The sequence below is a fragment of the Haematobia irritans genome, chromosome 4, assembly GCF_050003625.1.
Source record: "Haematobia irritans isolate KBUSLIRL chromosome 4, ASM5000362v1, whole genome shotgun sequence".
Taxonomy (NCBI): Eukaryota; Metazoa; Arthropoda; class Insecta; order Diptera; family Muscidae; genus Haematobia; species Haematobia irritans.
Window position 1 is genome coordinate 179,491,879 of NC_134400.1, and position 23,176 is coordinate 179,515,054.

The 23,176-nt window shown below is 33.9% G+C and overlaps 1 protein-coding gene across 1 annotated transcript; it reads left to right on the forward strand.

Moving 5' to 3' along the window:
* Positions 1 to 1,351: 1,351 nt before the first annotated feature.
* Positions 1,352 to 22,399, forward strand: LOC142232821 (uncharacterized). The gene is made up of 2 exons (XM_075303512.1): positions 1,352 to 1,453; positions 21,335 to 22,399. The coding sequence occupies exons 1-2, from the start codon at positions 1,438 to 1,440 to the stop codon at positions 22,186 to 22,188; spliced, it is 870 nt and encodes a 289-aa protein (XP_075159627.1). The 5' UTR covers positions 1,352 to 1,437; the 3' UTR covers positions 22,189 to 22,399.
* Positions 22,400 to 23,176: the final 777 nt, after the last annotated feature.

Genomic DNA, 23,176 nt, shown 5'->3' on the forward strand with positions numbered 1-23,176 from the left:
AGGTTGGAATCTTTTTTGTATTTGGTTGTTGTCGCTCTTGTCGCTGCGGCATTTGTTTTAATTTTCGTCGCGGTATATTTTTGTTCGTTTTCGCAATTGAATCGGAGAAGTGAGTAGTGTCGCTAAAGTTTCACATATATAAGCTGATATTGACAGATACATTTAATACTATTGAAACTTCTAATTCTTCTTATTTTTCTTATATAATTTTCGCTCTTATTTATAAGAAAGAGAACCAACCAGGAAGGAAAATATTAGATTATATTTAGAAATACGTAAATATTTTCGACAAATTCAAGAAAAATTTTAGAAATAATCATTTTTTTGCACTTGTTGAAAGAATTCGTAGTTTGAAGGAAAAAATGGGAGTTCAAAAATGTAAAAACTGTATGGCGTTAAATTTTGTTTAATTAAATTTAGGGCACGAATCTTGGAAAATTTCTTTCTTCCGTTAAAGTGGTATGGTTTTTAAGCAAGTAATGACAACATTTTCGATTAAAAGAAATAACATTTAAATTAACTGATAAATTTAATTCTTGGATTAAAATGTTTCAAACTGGATAAAATATATTTTCAGGATTTTGGGTATTTGGTTTAAAGTTTTTTTTTTTTTTTTTGTTTTTTAAATTAAGAAAAACAAGTTTACTCTGTTATTATTTTTAACAGGATACATTATAATTATTAATTATTTTTAAGTGAAAAAAGTAGTATGTAAATTCATACAACCTAAATTTTAAGACACGCAATTTCTACAATATTAAAACAAAGGTGTTTTAATTAAAAGAAAATTCATAATCTTTGCATTTTGTCACTAAACTTAAGACACGAATCTTTTCTTAATTACCTCCGATAAATTCGTATGTATTTAGAGTGAGGCAAATTTTCCCAAAAATAAAGAAAAACATTTTAGATTTAAATGAATTATCGAATCTTTAGTTTAAAGATAAAAAAAAACTTTAAATATAGGCATAGGCATATATTGAGAATTATATAATACTAATAATAATAAAATAAATAAATCATGAAAAACCATATTGTAATTAAATGTATTATGTTTTACAATCATTTTTCCGCATTGAATTTTTATTTATGAAACTTTAAAGCAAACAAAAAAAAATATATAAATAACTGCAAAAAATTATCATTATTTTTGATTTTAAGATTCAACAAGAATTGAAAATTTCAATTTAACGATTGTAGTTGTGAAATATCTGGCAATTGGCAATTAATTTTATAATCGATAGTACCCTTATTATTTATAATCGATATTACCCATATTATACTTATCGATAAATAGATTTTATGGAATTAATACTGTATGCGTCATCACTTGATGGTTGATAAGAAACACTGCTAGTTTCTTTACAGTCTCATTTAAACCACCACCATAGTAGGATCGCTCCAATTGAAAAAAAACAGACAAAAAATATTTCCAACATGAATTTCGAAAGAGGTAAATTAAAATATATACTTTACTTTATACATATAAAATCATAATAATACTTGTATTACTATATTTCATTTTATTTTGTACATAAAAAAAATATTTAATGAAAATCATTTTGGTATCATTGTGTTTGGTTGTTGTCGCACTTGTCGCTGCTGCATTTGTTTAAATTTTCTTCGCGGTATTCAGGTTGGTATCTTTTTTGTGTTCGGTTGTTGTCGCTCTTGTCGCTGCTGTATTTGTTTTAATTTTCTTCGCGGTATTTTTTTGTTCGTGTTGAGGTGAGGGGTAGTTAATCTAGGATGAACAAAAGAACTCGTAAGCCAAAAAACAAAATCATATGATTTTGCTATTCCAAAGTAATCTCAATAGAGAGTATTCCCAATGGAGCCGAAAAGAAAAGAGGGATAAAAAATGAAAAACCAGTAAGGTTAATTTGGACTAATATAAATTAGGATTTATTTCATTGGATAACGATCTTACCAGTCTGAAAGTTGGTAGAGAAAAAAAAAGAACAGAGGTTTTTTTTGGAGAAAACGGAAATTCATCTATGACATTTTGTACTTGACGAAAAGATTGATGTTTGACAAGTGTTGGCCTAAATAAGAATTTAGTGGGGATTTTGATGGCTCAAGGTCGGATTAAAATAGGGTTTCCATTGCTGGAATATATTTATAAAAATGGCATAAACATTCCGCCCCCCTTGCGCTGAGGCGGCAATAGAAACATAAGTCGAATGTCATAGACGGAATATACGTTTTCTCTTGTTAAAAAAAATCTAAATTAACAATAATTCAAAACAAAATTTAATCAATATATAGCATAGGGTTGGTTTCATAAAAAATAAGGTTATAATTCATTTAGTAGCTATAATATTATCTTTAAACAATTATAGATAATTTAATTCATTGAGTAATTTTAATAATCGTATACTCTAAAAAAAAATAGATAGGGTAGTTTACAAATTGCTAAGTCACCTCAAGTTCTGTGAGTATTCAAGTGAGTGCGAAATGTATCATAATTCATTAAGTACGTTTGAATTGTATGGGACAAGTAAAATATTATATTGAGTTTGGAGTAACTATTGACTCCAGGTGCCAAAAATTGTCCACCCAAACATGGTGTCTTGGGCTGTTGGCAGACCAGATCGGCTTATAATTCCCTCACGGATAACTCGTGAGTATATGTCTACTCCGAGAATGAGGTCAATGGGACCACTTTGAGTGAAATTCGAGTCAGCAAGCAATAGGTTGTGAAAGTTATTCTCAATTGATTTTGGCAATGACTTGCTAGGTGTATTTATGGTAATGCGATTATTTACCCGTAAAATAATTTCCATCTTAACTGTAGATTCGTGTAGTGAATGGAGAGTCAATGGGCATATGGTCTCCTCATCCAACGTCAAAGTCGTGAGTCCCCATCTGTCGATAAGCTTAGAGGATATACAGCTTTGCTTGGATCCTGAATCTAATAAGCAGCGGACCCTCCGGGTCTCTTTCGGGGTTTCAATTCGAGCTATGGCAGTTGGAAGCAACGTCACTACATTTTGTTTAAGGATTGACGAAAGTGACGTGCTAGGATTTTGGGAAGTTGGAGACAGTGATCGTTTTTTAGCCTTAATCCCAATAGATGCGTTTTTAAGAGAGTCGACAGAAGACTGGTTGGTGTTGCAGCGGTTATGTGACTGTCTTCTAGTTGATGTACTAGCGGTAGAGGCAGTGGAACGTTGATTTTGCAGCCGTTCATTAGTATGTAGTAAACTGTGGTGATGTAGGTGGCAGTATTTACATCCAGTCTTAGTAAAACAACTACCTTGCGAATGTTTATGAGCTAAACAATTTCTACAATATCCGAATTTCTTCACCACTTTGGATCGCTCAATTATGTTCATATTTAGGAATCGGCGGCATTTCCGAAGGGCATGTTTTTGTCGGCATAATCGGCAAGCGTACATCTGGTCCCTCTCTTTGTTTTTTGAGGACCTTGTATTATGGCTTCTTCTTGTGGGCTTATTAGTTCGCATACTAGCTGTAAATACGTATAAAAGCTGCTTTTCAGTTTTTTTTTTGTTGTTTTGTTTTAAAGTAGCTATTGTCATTGCTGTGATAACATAAAGGATATTAAGAAAATGAGGTGCCAGAAGGGAGAGTCACTAATTTTGTGACAGGCCTAGTAATGGTGCCCTTGGCAGTAAGAATATCTGCCACACGAATTCTGCTATCGCGACCAGCATATACTTTAGTCACTCTACCTAACCGCCATGAATTGGGGGGCAGATTTTCTTCTCTTACAACAACCAGAGTATTCTCTTTTAAATTATCTGTAGGAGTTTGCCATTTATACCGCTTATGTAACTCCTTAAGATATTCGTCCTTCCATCTAGTACAAAAATGCTGATGGATCGCTTTCAGTCGTTGCCATCTGTTTACAATTGACATAGGAGTTTCAAGAATGTTGGGGTCAATTGGAACCAGGATTGGAGAGCCTATTAGAAAATGGCCTGGAGTAAGGGCGGACAGATCAGTTGGATCTTGAGACATGGGAGAAAGTGGCCTTGAGTTTAAACATGCTTCGATTTTGGACAGCAAGGTTTGAAACTCTTCGAATGTGTGTTTGAAATTCTGGGCTACTTTTCTAAAGTGGATCTTAAAACTTTTCACCCCTGCTTCCCAGAGTCCACCCATATGAGGGGCCCCCGGGGGAATGAATTTCCACGTTATATTTTGATGGGCATAGTTGGAAGTAATTGCCTGCCGAGAGGTTTGAATAAACTCCTTTGTAAGGACTTTCGAGGCTCCTACAAATGTTGTCCCATTATCAGAATGGAGATACAATGGACATCCTCGTCTCGAGACAAATCTGCTGAAAGCGGCCAAGAATGTTGGGGTGGAGAGATCAGATGTGGCCTCGAGATGGATTGCTTTCGTGGAAAAGCAAATGAAAACGCAAACGTACCCTTTTGTTATGCGACAATTTCTCCCAGCATAGGTTTTAATGTCGAAAGGTCCAGCAAAATCCAACCCGGTATGAGAAAATGGTCGAGAGATTTCGGACCTTTCTGGAGGCAGTGCTGACATTAATTGCTTTTGACATTTGTGCTTGTAAATAACACATGGCTTGCACCTGTTTATTGTGGCCTTTATCATGTTCTTCACTCGGGGAATCCAATACTTCGTGCGGACTAACTTTTGTACCAATTGATTACCACCGTGAAGAGAAATATCGTGAATGAATTTCACCAGCAAACGAGAGTACTGACAGCTATACGATAGAATAATGGGATGCCTTTCATCGTAAGTTAAGGCAGGTGACGAAACCAATCTTCCACAGATACGCATAATTCCCTCTGGGTCAATAAACGGATTTAGACTAACAATAGAGCTAGTGGATGTTACTGGCTTTTTAGCGGATAGTAACATATACTCATTTGGATAAAAAGCTTTCTGACTCATGGATATGAGTATGTTCTGGACAGCTACAATTTCATATGTCGTGATTTCTTTGGACGCCCTATGATAATTGGCCCGGAATCGTGGGTTAGTAGAATAGAAAAATCTGTAGATATATGCGACGACCCTCAAAGCCCGAGGAAAAGACGAGAATCTCTCAAGAATATCGTCAAAATTCTCAAAATAGGCAAAATTAACCTTGATATGCTTTTTTTCGATTTCAACAGGATTCAGAAAAGTATCTTCAGATCTAGGCCATTTGGAAGGATGATCTTTTAACCACTCCGGTCCATGCCACCAAAGATTTTCATGTGCTAAATCTGATGGATGGACTCCCCGGCTCGCCAGATCGGCTGGATTGGCTTCCGATCTGACATGATACCAATTCGGTGGACTAACAACCTGTGTGATTTTAGACACCCTATTGGCCACAAATGTATTCCAAAAACAGGCGGGTTTTGCTAGCCAGGACAAAACAATTGTTGAATCAGTCCAACAATATAAAGAATATGCTTTTATTTGAAGTTGTGGGACAAGATGATCGATCATGTCAGCAAGTAAAGTAGCCCCACACAATTCCAACCTTGGTATTGACAACGTTTTTATAGGGGCAATTTTAGTTTTGCTGCAAATGAGATGCGATCGGACAGTTCCATTATGGCTAATGCGGATATAGAGGGCTGCTGCGTATGCTTTCTCGGAAGCATCGCAGAATCCATGAAGTTGAACTTCACTGTTTGGAAAGAATTCAAACCATCGGGGTATTTTAATTGAACTCATGATCGGATAAGAAGATTGAAAAGATTTCCACCGTTGCAATGAGTCTTTAGATAACTTCTCGTCCCATCCGGTACGGTCGATCCAGATCTGTTGCATAATGATTTTTGCCACAACGATGCATGGTGCTAACCATCCCGCTGGGTCAAACAACTTCGATATCTGAGATAACACCTCTCTTTTAGTATAATTACACGGACTCGTGATATGGGGAATCGAAAACAAAAAACAATCTGACAACGCATTCCAGCGTATGCCAAGGGTTTTCGCCATACTTTTGTCGTCGAGTTCAAGGAAATCTTCGTGGAGCAGGTGATCCGGAGGCAGGTCAGAGATCAAATTTTTGCAATTTGATGTCCATTTTCTTATACAAAAACCAGCCGAGTTCAATGCGTCAATTAACTGATTCCGAGATTCTAATGCAGATGTTACAGAATGAGCACCCGCTATGATGTCGTCGACATACATAGAGTTACGAATAATTTCTGAGGCTAATGGATTGGTTGGATGAACATCCTCAGCTATCTGTAACATAGTACGGATTGCTAGGAATGGGGCACAGTTTACCCCAAATGTCACTGTTCTCAATTCAAAATCATGGACTTTTTCATTAGGATTCTCACGGAAGAGGATACGTTGAAATTGTGTCTGATTTGGATTTATCAAAATCTGCCTGTACATCTTGGTTATGTCTCCATTGAAGACAAAGCGGAAAAATCTCCACCTCAGTATCAGGACAATAAGATCTTGTTGCAATATGGGGCCGGGATGTAAAACATCATTGAGGCTCATGCCATTGGATGATGCAGAGGACGCGTTGAAAACTACACGCACACGAGTGGTGGTGCTCTCTGGCTTAACTACAGCATGGTGAGGGAGGTAGTAATGCTGGACGGAAGTAAAAGTATCTGATGGTTCTACACGTCTCATATGGCCTAGTGCCACATATTCTTGTAGAACTGAGTCATACTCCTTCTTAAATAGAGGGTTGCGGAGGAGTCGGGACTCATTTTTGTAAAATTGTGCCAAAGCAATGTCTCTACATGGTCCAATGCTGATTTTTGAAGGATAATCTTGCTTAAAAGGCAACGAAACTTCATATCTGCCATCTACGTTTCTCTTCGTAGTAGCTCGATATAAATCTTCACAAAAATTCTCAGCTTGGGACAAAAACTTTTTCCGTGGAAGGTCCTCCACCTCCCAGAAACGTGAAATCTCCTTGTCTAAGGAGATTTCACAAAAATATGAAACAATTGAGGAAAACGAGGAAACTGAACCGACTGGTGCAGGCCCGGTAAGGATCCATCCGAATACCGTTTCCTGGGCCAGGAGGCTACCACAAACTTCTCTTTGAATTCCTGATAGCATGATTGACGGAAGCAAATCTCCACCAATAAGTAAGTCGATCTTGGAACTTTCAAAGAAAAGCGGATCGGCCAGTGGTATATCTGGTATATTTGGTAAAGCTGATAGATCAATAGTCTGTGTCGGGAGGTTTCCAGATAAGTGAGGAACCACTAAAGCCGAAGCTAAAACTTCTACATTCGGATCACGAACAGATTGTAAGGCTAACGAGCACTCTTTCTGGACAGCAGCAGAGACAGTATTGTTCAAACCAGAGATTTGGGCTGTTATACGTTTAAAAGGGAGCTTAAGAGTATTGAAAAGCCTCTCTGATATAAAAGTGCCCTGTGATCCTGAGTCTACCAAGGCTCTAGCAACATACGCTACATCACAATGACTAATGTGTACAATTGCAGTACCTAGTAGGACTCCCTTCGAATCACTAGCGAAGCACGATTGAATTACACCACTCCCCATATTTGTGGACTGTATGGAGGATTGAGTGGAAGTTGGAATAAGAGGTGGTGTATCTGATGCATTTGCAGAAAATGATGTTTTCTTTGCATTCGTAAGAGCTGAGCTGGATGGCATAGACTCGTTCTCCCTGTGAAGGAGCGTATTATGGCGCTTGTAGCATTTTTGGCATGAAAATTTGCTATTGCATTTCTGTACCGTATGTACCCTTGAAAAACAATTCACGCAAAGACCATTCTTCTTAATTTCCTGATATCTTTGTGAAACATCCATCTTAAGAAACCTTGGGCATTTCCGGATGACATGATTTCCCTCATGGCACAGAGAACACTTGCCCTGTGTCACATTGTTTTGGAATGTTCGAATGTCTTTCCGAGTCTGATTGGACTTCTTTCCAGTCGAATTGTTGTTATGACTGCTGGAAGTATTATCGGACTTTCTTATTTCCGATACAGATTCCAAAGTCCGGTGACGGTTGGTCAAAAATTCGTCAAGATCCGACCATTTCGGAATCTCGGCCTTATTTTCCAGGGTCTGTTCCCATAGTGTTAAAGTGTTGTCTGGGAGGCATTTGCAACACACAAATACAAAAATCGGACCCCAGCTATTGACATCGACACCATACAAGTTTAACAGTGAAATGCACGCATTAATATCCCTCTGAAGGGCCTTCAACGACTCCCCTGTCTCAATAGTAATGGTGCTCAAACTAAAGAGGGACTTCAGCTGAATATTCACTAATACGCGTCTATTCTCATATCTCGCACAAAGATTCGACCATGCTACATCAAAATTCTCATTAGTCAGGGGCACTTTGCTCACTATATCGTGGGGTTCCCCTTTTGTGGTATGGTTAAGATGAAATAATCTCTCTACCGGACTCAGTCTAGGATTATTTTTGCACACTGCCGTAAAAATATCCCTATAAGTCGGCCATGAGGAGTACTCCCCATGAAATATGGGGATCTCGCATGGGGGCAATTTGAAGCCATATTGGGTGGTACTGGTTGGTACCGGGGCAACTATTGGTGCCGGAGGCACATTTGTCGGCGCAGATGAAAGCTCGTGTAGAATCTCACGCAATTTGGCACTACAACGGCTGTAAGTTGAATAGGCACTTTGGAATTTGCTCTTTACGGTAGCTACATCACTAGCCTCGTCTTCTCTACCGGCCTCTTTTTCTTCAGCAGCTTCCTGCTCGATGTCAGAAAGACATTGCTCGCAAGACAGCTTCAAGTCGCGCCAAATGCCCTTCAGCTCATCCTGATGAGTTTCGACGATAAATCGCGATGCTAAAGGTGTCTGTTTATCATTAAGAAAGGCCTCAAACTCAACTAAACGGTCGGCCAGGAGAATAAATTTATTGAGGGACATAATGTGGCAGATGTAATAATAATGGACTCTAGTAGCAGACAAGCCAAAGAGAAAAAAATAACAAATATTATTTTTCCACCGTTTCAGCTGAATTCTACAAATCGTATCCCTCGTGTTCGAGAAATTTTCGACAGCCCAATGAAATTTTATCCTCCCAGTATGTGCGAAGAACTATGTGCATTAAAAAATTTCATACATTTCAACTACTGTAAAGTGTTCAATCAAAACAAAAATATCGCCCAACAATAGTATGAATCACTTCTATGTAATTTGTGACTTCAAGAAAAATGGAGTATTTCGTTAATGGTAGGACGAATCAAAAAAAAAAAAAAAACTTTCAGTAAAGTTTCTTTACCATGACAATTCAAAAGGAAGTCTCAAAAAAAATGAATGAAATATCGTTCAATTCTCGTAGGAGGTCGTCAATCACTATCATACGATAAACTTTTCCTGTGTAACCAGTCTGGACCATGGATAAAGTAGTAGGAACACAATGTATATAAAAGTATAATGTAATAAAGGATCCCACAATTACATACCTCCTCCCCTGGAAACAGGGAGAATTAAAAAAAAATCGGGTCAACGAGAATAACTAATTAGATCGCTATTTCCAAGTGTCTCAAGTAGAATTCATATAAATAGTTCGCCCTTTATGTGAGTGATGAAAAACTCCTCCCAAATACAATCAGTATACCAGTTGTAAATTGTCTGATGGGTTAGACACCTTTCCAAAAAAAAAAAAACCCAAGATTGTAAGACAAGATACAAGATAGAGATACAAAAGTAAAAAAAAACGTTATTGGGGTGCCTTCCAGGTGATGGCAGTTTTTTATTGGAATTTTTCAGAATCTTTGTTTTGCTCGTTTCTTCTCATATCAGCTTTCCAATATAGTACTCTGTGCTAGACTTGGACATAAAATGAGTGGTGAGGGGAGCTCACCAGAATAGAGTAGCGATCAAAAAGCAAGAGACCAAAATACACAATGTATATAGGGCCAGTAATCGGAGAGGGATGTGGGGATTACTAAATGGAATTGAGCTGGTGCATTTGATTAGAAACTAAGAGTAATGAGTGAAAATAACGTAGTGAACGATATAAGAGATAACCAATGGGAGAGATGTAATGAAGAAGAGAAACTGGGAATCTCTTGCAGTGTTAAAGTGTACAAAGAACCTTTGATAACAGTGACAAGAATAAAAGTAAAAACGATAGCTGTAAAAAAAAGTCTCATACATTCATGTGACATGTGTTTCAACTCTGTAAGTTTAACATATATGTAATATGTGTACACACATATGTTTATTGATGATCAACTTCATCGACAAGCGTGAGCCATATAAAAGATTAAAGCTTGACTTAGTCGAACATGCGGCGCATATCATAAAATCGTGATTTTCGACATACATATGTGATAAAATTTTCCACAGGGACTCACCATAATAACTTTTCTTAGTAGGCGCTGTAACTTTTTTGTTGTGGAGTTCTTGAAATTACTTTTTTCTCTGTCAATCCAAAATTAGTTAATTTCACAATTCAATTCTTTCAATGTATCTCTCGCTATTCATATCAATAACAATAGTCTTTTCATAGAATTTTCCTGGGCAAATTTTTTCGCCCCACGTGGTAATTTGGATAAAATATATACTTTTCGGACAAAAATCACTTGAAACTCACTTCACAGCGCTTGGTTTACGAATAACTGGGTAAGCAAAGCAATGATGTAAACTAACCTGTTGTGTTCTCTCGGCGATGGGAGCAGTGATGAACGAGATGGAATTGAAATCTTCGAGTGTCTCTTGGTATGCAATCCGGTTTGAAGTGGACCAAAATGTTGAGGTGAGGGGTAGTTAATCTAGGATGAACAAAAGAACTCGTAAGCCAAAAAACAAAATCATATGATTTTGCTATTCCAAAGTAATCTCAATAGAGAGTATTCCCAATGGAGCCGAAAAGAAAAGAGGGATAAAAAATGAAAAACCAGTAAGGTTAATTTGGACTAATATAAATTAGGATTTATTTCATTGGATAACGATCTTACCAGTCTGAAAGTTGGTAGAGAAAAAAAAAGAACAGAGGTTTTTTTTGGAGAAAACGGAAATTCATCTATGACATTTTGTACTTGACGAAAAGATTGATGTTTGACAAGTGTTGGCCTAAATAAGAATTTAGTGGGGATTTTGATGGCTCAAGGTCGGATTAAAATAGGGTTTCCATTGCTGGAATATATTTATAAAAATGGCATAAACAGTTCGTTTTCGGAATCGGAGAATTGGGTGTTTGATATTGACAGCTACATTTAATACAAGTGAATATTATTTTTTCTTATACTAATTTTCGCTCTTAAGGTGGCTAAAGTGAAAACTGAATCAGTAAAAAAACGACATTAAAATTATACATATTTGTTGGAAATTTTATTATAACTTGATGGGGAATACCCCAAAGCAAATTTTCACAAAGTTTGTATTCCTTAAGGTGGATTAATTAAGAAAAGTAATCGTGAAAAAATGGCAATTTTAGCGGCTAAACTCGAACTTAATACCCACCTTTATCTATAAAAAAGTGAACCAACCAGGAAGGAAAATATTAGAAATACGTAAATATTTTTCGATAAATTAAACAAAATTTTTAAAATAATATTTTGTTTGCACTTGTTAAAAGAATTCGTAGTTTCAAGAAAAAAAAATGGAGTTCAAAACTGTAAAATTGTATGGCGTTAAATTTTGTTTCATTAAATTTAGGCACGAATCTGGGAAAATTACTTTTTTTTTTATTTAAAATAACTTTCTTCCGTTAAAGTGGTATGTTTTTTAAGCAAGTAAAAACAAAATTTTTGATTAAAAGAAATAACATTTAAATAAACTAAAATTTTAAATTCTTGGATTAAAATGCTTCAAACTGGCTAAAATTTATGTTCATGATTTTGCATAGTTGGTTTAAAGTTTTTTTTTTTTTTTTTTTTTTTTTTTAATTAGGAAAAACATGTTTACTTTGTTATAATTTATAATTGTTATAATTTACGCTGTTATAACTTGAATTTTTGAATTAACATTTATTTTTAAGTGAAAAAAGTAGTGGCCTAATAAGAAAATTCATACAACCTAAATAATATATTGAGAATTATTCATTTTAATTATTCAGTTTAATTTTTTTAATAAAGAAAACATATTTCTATTATTCATTCTTCAGAACTATTTCATTCTAGTGGTATAAAGCAGGGCTGTGGAGCCGGAGTCCGAATCTTGGAGTCGGAGTCTGAAGATTTTGCTGGAGTCGGAGTCGTAAAAATTTTGCTCGACTCCGACTCCGGCTAAACCAAATTTTTTAAAACACTTCATATTTTTGTAACTAAGCAAATTTTTACGCAAATTAGCTTCCATTGCGTTATTCATTCGATCAATGTACAGCATGATTGTAAATGAAAATCAACTTCCAATTACACAGAAAAAAATATCACCAAAATATTTCCAATTAAAATGTTAATTGAAGTTGAAAATTTTTTCAATTAATAAATTAATTGATACAATTAACTTTTTAATCATGATAGAAATATTAAGTTAATTAAGTCAATGATTGAAAATTTTAAAATTTTTAATTAAAAAATTAATTGATACAATTAACTTTTTAATCAAATTCGGAAGACTAATTCAGTTAAAATTTTTTTAAAATATTTAATTAAAAATGTATTTCAAACAATCATTTGATAATCCAAATAAAAACTCTAAGCCAATTCAGAGAGTAATTAAAAATATTTACCTTTTTTAATTAATAAATTAATTGAGTTTTGCAATCAACATCAATTAAATTTTTAATTGAATCAATTAAAAAATTAATTGAATTTTGCTGAAAAAATCAATTAATTTTTTAATCAAGAATTTTTTCTATGCCCAATTAAAAATGTGATTGATACTATCATTTTCGTGATTGAAGACATTTCAATTAAAAAATTAATTGGATCAATTAATTTGGTGATTGAATCAGAAAAAAATTTTTTTGTGTGTACGGCTATCTTTTAATGTTTCCTAAAATGTTAGACTAGCAGATGGGCTGGATCGATCCATTTTAATGCCCGAAATTATTTTTTTTTTAATTTTATTTTAAGGCCATATATATATGTGGAATATTGACAGAAAATTTTTTTAAAGTTGTTTTTTATAGAAAATTTTGTCAAAATGTTATTTGTATAAAAAGTTTTGTCAAAATTTTATTTCTATAGCAAATTTTGTCAAAATTTTATTACTATAGAAATATTTTTTTTTATAGAAAATTGAGTCAAAATTTTGTTTCTATAGAATATTTTGCAAAATTTTATTTCTATAGAAAATTTTGCAAAAGTTTGTTTGTTACACACATTTTTTTCTTAAATTTTATTTCTATTGATAATTTTATTTCTATAAAAATTTAAGTCAAAATTTTATTTCTATAGAAAATTTTGCCAAAATTTTATAGTAATAGATTTTTTAATAGAAAATTTGGTCAAAATTTTATTTCTATAGAAAATTTTGCCAAAATTTTATAGTAATAAATTTTTTATTAGAAAATTTTGTCAAAATTTAATTTCTATAGAAAATTTAGTCAAAATTTTGTTTCTGTAGAATAGTTTGCAGAATTTTATTTACTACACAAAAATTTTTCTAAAATTGTATTTTTATTGATAATTTTTTCAAAATTTTATTTATATAAGAAAAAATTATCAAATTTTATTTCTATGGCAAATTTTCTCAAAACTTCTTTTCTTACTGATGCTCACTGCTATAAACAATGTATTCGAAATTTTATTACTATAGAAATATTTTTTTCTATATAACATTTAGTCAAAATTTTATTTCTATAGAAAATTTAGTCAAAATTTTGTTTCTATAGAATATGTTATTTTGCAAAATTTTATTTCTATAGAAAATTTTGCAAAATTTTGTTTGATACACAATTTTTTTTAATTATATTTCTATTGATAATTTTTCCAAACTTTTATTTCTATAAAAAAACTTCTTTTATTTCTATAAAAAAACTTTGCCAAATTTTATTTCTATAAAGATTTTATTCAAAATTTTCTTTCTATATATTTGGTCAAAATTTGATTTCTATAAACAAATTTGCCAAAATTTTATTTCTATAGAAAATTTAGTCAAAATTTTGTTTCTGTAGAAAATTTTGCAAAATTTTATTTACTAGACAAAAATTTTTTCAAAATTGTATGCTCACTGATACTCACTGCTAAGTCGAAAACTTGTAGAAATGACTCAAATTTTAAAATTTTTCAATGAATGAATCATAAATGCATTTTTGCGAAATTGTCTAAACAATTATAAATATTTCCCAAATATTGTCCGAGATTTTGTAGAAGTCTGATTTAAGATTTTATCAAAATGTGGATCTAAATACAAAGTTGTGCAGAGTATATTATAATCGGCGCGTCTGACTTTAGACTTTTCTTGTCTTTTTATGTTTTGTTAAAATTGTGTTACGTCCCATAACGTTAGATTTAAATTTTAAGTACATAGATTTTGTAGAAGTATATACAATTTTGTCTAAATAGATTCAGATTCAAATTCATGCTTATGGGAATATAAACCTTTATATAGCTCGCAACAAATTTAAAGGATTTGATATAGTACCAATAATTTTAGTCCACAAATACTTATAACTGTTGGTATCTTCTCATATTATGATGGGTATTTATAGCATTATTTTATTTATTAAACATTGCCCTAAATTTGAAATATAGAGTTTAATTGGCATTTAATGTGAAATTAAGACCTGTTTTTTTGCACACATAAATAAATACGATACTTTATATCGATCCACTTACGGTACCCCCACAATATAACTACAAATTAGTGGAATTAAAATGAGATTTAGTTATATTACACAGAGTCGACTCCGGTGTCGGACTCGAGCTGATGAAAAATGCTGGAGTCGGAGTCGAGCAAAATTGGTTCGACTCCACAGCCCTGGTATAAAGTACAACATGAAATTTAATACGTGGCCGTCAATTCTGTTCTGATTTTTGTTTTGCTTGTATTTTAGTTTGAATTGTATTTTTGAAAATAATAACATCTAGATATTTGTTTGGAAAATAAAAAAAAAAAAAAACATTGTTGAAACAATTTTTTGGAAAATATATTTTCAAAATACCAATAAGAACAATTGGAAACTGACGACTGGTACAACCAATCTGACTTCAAAATTGTTATCCATGTATTCCAGATTTTTACGATTAATAGATATTTTATGTGGTTCAACATTTACTTGAGCTCCATCTATTTAAGTGTGATTGTACTAAAGGGTGATACGGTCAAAATTTGGTCAAGGGAAAACGCGTGTAAATAGGTGAAAGCGTTTATTTAAAAAATCAAATTAAATTTCTTTTTCAAGTTCAATTAGTATAAAATTGAGGAAAAATATTCAGTTAGGCTTTTGCTTTTCCAACTCCGAATTGCCGGGCCTCACGCTTGACACCTGCCATCAGATTTTGTACAGCCACCTTCTTAGCCGCAGAAAGCCACTTTGCCTTGAACTGCTGCTCGTCCTTAGCAGTTTTTTGGTCTTATTTAGGTTCCGCTTGACAATAGCCCAGTATTTCTCAATTGGGCGGAGCTCTGGCGTGTTGGGAGGGTTCTTGTCCTTGGGAACCACCTGCACGTTGTTGGCGGCGTACCATTCCATGGCCTTTTTACCGTAATGGCAAGATGCCAAATCCGGCCAAAACAGTACGGAAAAACCGTGTTTCTTCAGGAAAGGCAGCAGACGTTTATTCAAACACTCTTTTACGTAAATTTCTTGGTTGACAGTCCCGGAAGCTATGAAAATGCTGCTTTTCAAGCCACAGGTACAGATGCCTTGCCAAACCAGATATTTCTTTGCGAACTTTGACAGTTTTATGTCCCGGAAGCTGCTTGTAGTCGGCTTTGACGTAGGTTTCGTCGTCCATTACCACGCAGTCAAACTTCGTCAGCATCGTCGTGTACAGCCTCCGGGATCGCGCTTTGGCCGTCGTATTTTCTTTATCATCGCGATTTGGAGTCACTACCTTCTTGTAAGTCGATAGTCCGGCTCGTTTTTTGGCTCGATGCAAGGTTGTAGACGATACACCCAGCTTATTTGCGGCATCTCGGATAGAGAGGTTAGGGTTTCGCTTGAAACTACCGGCAACTCTCTTTGTCGTCTCAGCGGCTTCCGGTTTTCGATTTCCCCCCGATCCAGACTTCCTGGCTGTCGACAAACGTTCCCCAAACATTTTAATTACATTTGTAACGGTTGATTTGGCAACTTTTAGCAATTTTGCCAGCTTTGCGTGCGAGTAGCTCGGATTTTCGCGATGCGCGAGCAAAATTTTGATACGCTGCTCTTCTTGCTTGGACGGCATTTTGACAACTGAAGAGTGAATTCCAAAATCAAAATAGGAGCAACACACACACACCTTCAAAATGAGGGGTGTTCAGGTTTTTTAAATGCAAAATTGAAAGAAATACATCAAGTTTATATTGACCAAATTTTGACCGTATCACCCTTTATATGATCTGTATTTAACTATTGATTGAATTGCTTGATTTGTGAATTATTGGAAAGCATAGTTTTGATAACTCTTTTATACGAAATCTGGTTTGCGAGTTCAAAACAAGGCAAAACGAGTAGTTAATTATAACTCCTTGCGTTTTTAATTTCATGGAGGATTAATATTGTTTGTTTTGCGAATACGTTAACCAGAAAATTGGGATTTCTAAGTGCTAGAACCATTTTCACCGAAATTGAGTCGAGTTCTTTAAATCTCAAAGTCGTATGTTTTCAGCCACTCTAGTATTTTGAGAACCCTATAAAATTTATTTTTCACAATAATTTCGAATTTTGCCATTTCAGGTAACGATTTTCAAATGAAGATTTCATGAATGAGATTTGTATCCTAATTTTAATTTTATAGATTATAAATTTAAAACAATTTGACGCCATAAAAATTGTTTTATTGTAATGAAGCTACATTGCGGCTGGGGATCAATACAAAAATCCTTAAAGGGAAGGTCAAAATCTTTGGATCCAAGTAAATTTGTTTTTGAGTTTTATTTAATTTCCCAGCAAAAAACAAAAAAATAGGAAGTTCTTCCTAACTCATTACTTTTAAGGTACATCCAAAAATGCTCTTCTAGAGATGGACTTAATTTTCACTTCATAAAAAGTTCTTTTGCGTTGATTCTTTGTTTTACGCAGTTTTACCAATAAATTAAAATTTTCTGAATGTGTACCATGTACAGGAACATTTCTCTTAGGCAGTCTTAGAATTTGTTATAAAACATTGGCTAGTATTATTCAAAAAATCTTTACGTAGAGGTAAATGTCGGATAAGTTAAGAAAAAATTTATTTTGTCTTTCCCTAATATTCTTAAATAAAATCCGAAATACTGAAAAATCATTACATCTGAAGAACTAATGCGAGATCAATGCAGCGAATGCTTAATAAGATTACTTTCGCCCTATGATAAGCCCATGTAACTTTTATTACTTCTGCACCAATTTAGAACCACTTCCGGATCCAACATTTTGAAGTTCTTTAACTTTCTTTCAAAGATGTTACACTCAAGAAAAAAGTGAACTCTCTATTTCACTAAAGCCAATTTAACTTTATTTTAGTTCATGGAATTATTATGTGTGGAGAAAGTTTTCTTTATTTTAATAATTTTTTTGCGTATGTTAGTTAAATGAACTAAAAAACGGGGAAAAAATTATACACAATTTAAGCATAAAGATTTACTAAATTCGTATTTCTCATAAAATAGTTCATAATTTCTTTAAATTTCTAAATTTTACTACAAATGCATCCATCATGAACTTCGTATCTCACTAAAGACATTCTTGCAATTTTGAACTCCATTTTTTTCCTTCAAACTGCAAAATTTTCTTTAACAAGTGAAAAAACATTAATTATGTCTAATAAATTTTCTTGAACTTGTCGAAAAATATTTACTTATGTTTGTGATATTGGCTTGATGCCAGCGTTTGTAATACTGTTTAGTTAAAAATTTCCAAAAATATTCAAAATTTTCTAAAATTAACCAAAAGTTTTCTCCTTGGTGGGTTCACTATTTTTTCAGTGTACTTAATTTAAAGATTATTTCTGTAAATCACAAAAGTGTTTCTTTAACTTAAGGGAAATTTGGTTTACATCAAGGACAATTGACTTTAACGGAGGTACGCAAATTTCTAAGATTCGTGTTGTAAATTTAATGAAAAAACAAGTAAGGAAAGTCTAAAGTCGGGCGGGGCCGACTATATTATACTCTACACCACTTTGTAGATCTAAATTTTCGATACCATATCACATCCGTCAAATGTGTTGGGGGCTATAACTATATAAAGGTTTGTCCCAAATACATACATTTAAATATCACTCGATCTGGACAGAATTTGATAGACTTCTACAAAATCTATAGACTCAAAATTTAAGTCGGCTAATGCAATAGGGTGGAACACAATGTTAGTAAAAAACAAGTAAGGAAAGTCTAAGGTCGGGCGGGGCCGACTATGTTATACCCTGCACCACTTTGTAGATCTAAATTTTCGATACCATATCACATCTGTCAAATGTGTTGGTGGTGCTATATATAAAAGTTTGTCCCAAATACATACATTTAAATATCACTCGATTTGGACAGAATTTGATAGACTTTTACAAAATCTATAGACTCAAAATTTAAGTCGGCTAATGCACTAGGGTGGAACACAATGTTAGTAAAAAAAATATGGGAAACATTTAAATCTGAAGCAATTTTAAGGAAACTTCGCAAAAGTTTATTTATGATTTATCGCTCGATATATATGTATTAGAAGTTTAGGAAAATTAGAGTCATTTTTACAACTTTTCGACTAAGCAGTGGCGATTTTACAAGGAAAATGTTGGTATTTTGACCATTTTTGTCGAAATCAGAAAAACATATATATGGGAGCCGATTTCAACCAAATTTGGCACGCATAGCTACAATGCTAATTCTACTCCCTGTGCAAAATTTCAACTAAATCGGAGTTAAAAATTGGCCTCTGTGGTCATATGAGTGTAAATCGGGCGAAAGCTATATATGGGAGATATATCTAAATCGGAGCCGATTTCAACCAAATTTGTCACGCATAGCTACAATGCTAATTCTACTCCCAGTGCAAAATTTCAACTAAATCGGAGTTAAAAATTGGCCTCTGTGGTCATATGAGTGTAAATCGGGCGAAAGCTATATATGGGAGATATATCTAAATCTGAGCCGATTTCAACCAAATTTGGCATCCAAAGCTACAATGCTAATAATTCTTCCTGTGCAAAATTTCAACTAAATCGGAGCAAAAAATTGGCCTCTGTGGTCATATGAGTGTAAATCGGGCGAAAGCTATATATGGGAGCTATATCTAAATCTGAACCGATTTCAACCAAATTTGGCACGCATAGCTACAATGCTAATTATACTCCCTGTGCAAAAGTTTAATTAAATCGGAGTAAAAGATTGGCCACTGTGGTCATATGAGTGTAAATCGGGCGAACGATATATATGGGAGCTATATCTAAATCTGAACCGATTTCTATAAAATTTGGCACACTTGACTACACTACTAATTGTACTCCTAGTGCAAATTTTCAACCAAATTGGGGTAAAACTCTGGCTTCTGGGACCGTATTAGTCCATATCGGGCGAAAGATATATATGGGAGCTATATCTAAATCTGAGCCGATTTCAATCAAATTTACCAAACATTGGTAGAATGTCAATTCTACTCTTTATGCAAAATTTCACGAAAATCGGTAGTAAACTTTGGCCTCTGTGGTCATATGAGTCTAAATCGGACGAAAGATATATATAAAAGCTATATCTAAATCTGAACCGATTTTTCCAAAATCAATAGCGAGCGTCTTTGTTCCCCAAAACGACCCTGTGCCAAATTTGAGGAGGATCAGACTTAAACTGCGACCTGTACTTTGCGCACAAAAATACTTGAACAGACAGACATACAGACAGACAGACAGACGGACATCGCTAAATCGACTCAGAATTTAATTCTAAGACGATCGGTATACTAAACGATGGGTCTCAAACTTTTCCTTCTTGACGTTACATACAAATGCACAAACTTATTATACCCTGTACCACAGTAGTGGTGAAGGGTATAAAAATATGGGAAACATTTAAATCTGAAGCAATTTTAAGGAAACTTCGCAAAAGTTTATTTATGATATATCGCTCGATATATATGTATTAGAAGTTTTGGAAAATTAGAGTCATTTTTACAACTTTTCGACTAAGCAGTTGTGATTTTACAAGGAAAATGTTGGTATTTTGACCATTTTTGTCGAAATCAGAAAAACATATATATGGGAGCTATATCTAAATCTGAACCTACCAATTGTACTCCTTGTGGAAAATTGTACTCCTTGTGGAAAATTTCAAGTTAATCGGGATAAAGCTCTGGCTTCTGGGTCCATATAAGTGCATATCGGGCGAAAGATATATATGGGAGCTATATCTAAATCTGAATCGATTTCAACCAAATTTGGCACGCTTAGCTACAATGCTAAATCTACTCCCTGTGCAAAATTTCAAAATTGGGCCGAAACTCTGGCTTTTAGGACCATATTAGTCCATATCGGGCGAAAGATATATATGGGATCTATGTCTAAATCTGAACCGATTTCAATAAAATTTGGCACACTTGACTACACTACTAATTGTACTCCTAGTGCAAATTTTCAACCAAATTGGGGTAAAACTCTGGCTTCTGGGACCGTATTAGTCTATATCGGGCGAAAGATATATATGGGAGCTATATCTAAATCTGAACCGATTTCTTCCAAAATAGGTTTCTATTTCTGATAGGTTTCTATTCTGAGCCAAAACACATAGTTGTGCCAAATTTGGAGTCGATTGGATTAAAACTGCAACCTAGACTTTGATTACAAAAATGTGTTCACGGACAGACGGACATGGCTATATAGACTCAGGAACCCACCCTGAGCATTTTTGCCAAAGACACCATGTGTCTATCTCGTCTCCTTCTGGGCGTTGCAAACATATGCACTAACTTATAATACCCTGTTCCACAGTGTGGCGCAGGGTATAATGAATACAATTAAAATAATATGCATTTTAAGTTTGCTAAATTTCAATCTAGCTATTTTTAGAATTTTTTTGGCTTTTTTTTGGGCAAATCTAGCGGTTTTTGGTGAAACAATTCTGCCAACGCTGAAACACATATATGTTAATAGACTATTTCTAAATTAATATATGTTTGCATCTAAGCATATTATATTTACAAACATTTTATGTTTATAGTTTATAGTTTATGAACATTATATGCTTGTACTTAAAAATGTTGTGTTTAAAAATTGGAGTTCCAAACATATAACTTTTACACCCTAACCATATGAAAAACAGTATTTTTCGTCCGTCTATTTGTTGATTATCGATGATTGATAGTAATTTTTTATCTCTCTTATACTTTTAGCTAATTCACCCAGTTACTACGTGTCCGTAACGAATTTTATTGAACGTTATCCAAATTTCTTAAATTGGACCCCCGGAGAAGATTGGAAAGTCTACCAAGTTGGACCCACTTTTAAATATCCGCAAAGTGTTCACGATTCCCAATTGTATGCATACAATGGAGTATTTATGGAGTTATTCATACGTAAATGTTTATGTCAAAAATTCCAACAACCTCTAATGGATAGATATACAGAACGCATACTAAACAATAACTCTTACGAAAATTGCGAAATCAAATTACTATTGACCGCATCCTATCTAAAGTATATCGATCCGAAATTCGATGCTATAGATATTGTGAATGAAATTAAAATTGTTGCCATGTCACAACGTCTAACTTTTACGGAACAAATGGAGAATGTCAACAATGTCATGGCCATGGAGGTGGATTATGCTAATCTAAGGGCTATTCAAGAATTCATCAATAGTTTACCTTACGATCGTCTCACGTATAAACAATTTTGTGAATTGTCATGTGAAGAACTAATATTAATTGGAGTTCCTGACTTCATATTTGATGACTCGGTAATTTTGCAAGTATCCACTTCTATGCGTCCAGAGCTATATGCAAGGAAATGCAGCAAGATGTTCTTCTATACTTTGGCCCATTATTATGAAAACTATTACCATCAAAATTTGAAAAAACAATATACCCTAATCGTCTACAATCCCTTGTTGGGCATTCGATATGAAATGACTATCAATATAAATGCAGATCTATTTCGAGGAGTTCATTCTTCATTAGAGAAATGCGTCAAGATATTACCCAAGTTTACAGATCCTACAATGTGTGATCACTATACCATTATGTAAATACAATAATTTAAAAACAATTTAATTGTTATTATGTGTTAACAATTGATTATTATTAATCATTTTTTTATTATTCAATATATATTTTTCTAATTTTTATGATAAGTACATTTATACAAGAGACATTTTCCTATGGTTATGTTATTTGAAATTTGTAAAAAAAAAATTAATAAAGATATTTCCCGTTGCTTTTGGGAAAGTAAGATTTTTATATTTATCATATTTTAATAAACAATAAATAGACTATGTAGTATTTTTTGTAGATTTTCGAGGTTTTTTATACCCACTATCATAGAATGGTGGGGGTATAATAAGTTTGTCATTCCGTTTGTAACACATCGAAATATCGATTTCCTACTATATAAATTATATATATTCTTGATCAGGGAGAAATTGTAAGACGATATAAGCATATCCGTCCGTCTGTCTGTCGTAATCACGTTACAGTCTTCAAAAATGGCGCTATTGTGCGGAAATTTGGCACAGATTCGTCTTTTGTCTGCACGCAAATCAAGTTCGAAGATGGGTTGTATGGATCCAGGTTTTGATATAGCTTCCATATAAACCGATCCCCCAATTTGGGCTTCTAGCAACCGTAGTTTTTATTCGATTTGCCTAAAATTGGAAATCTAGAAATATTTTAAGACCACATATAAGTGTACCGAATATAGTGTGTATCGGTCCATGTTTTTGGTAAAGCCCTCATATAGACCGATCTACCGATTTGGCTTTTAGAAACCGTAGTTTTTATCCGATATGCCTGAAATTAGATATCTAGAGATATTCTAAGGCAACAAATAGATGTGCCGAATACGTTGTGTGTCGGTCCATGTTTTTGGTAAAGCCCCCATATAGACCGATCTACCGATTTGGCTTCTTAGGCTTCTAGAAACCGTAGTTTTTTATCCGATTTGCCTGAAATTAGAAATTTAGGGGTATTTTAAGACCACAAACAGGTGTGTTGAATATGGTGGGTATCGGTCCATGT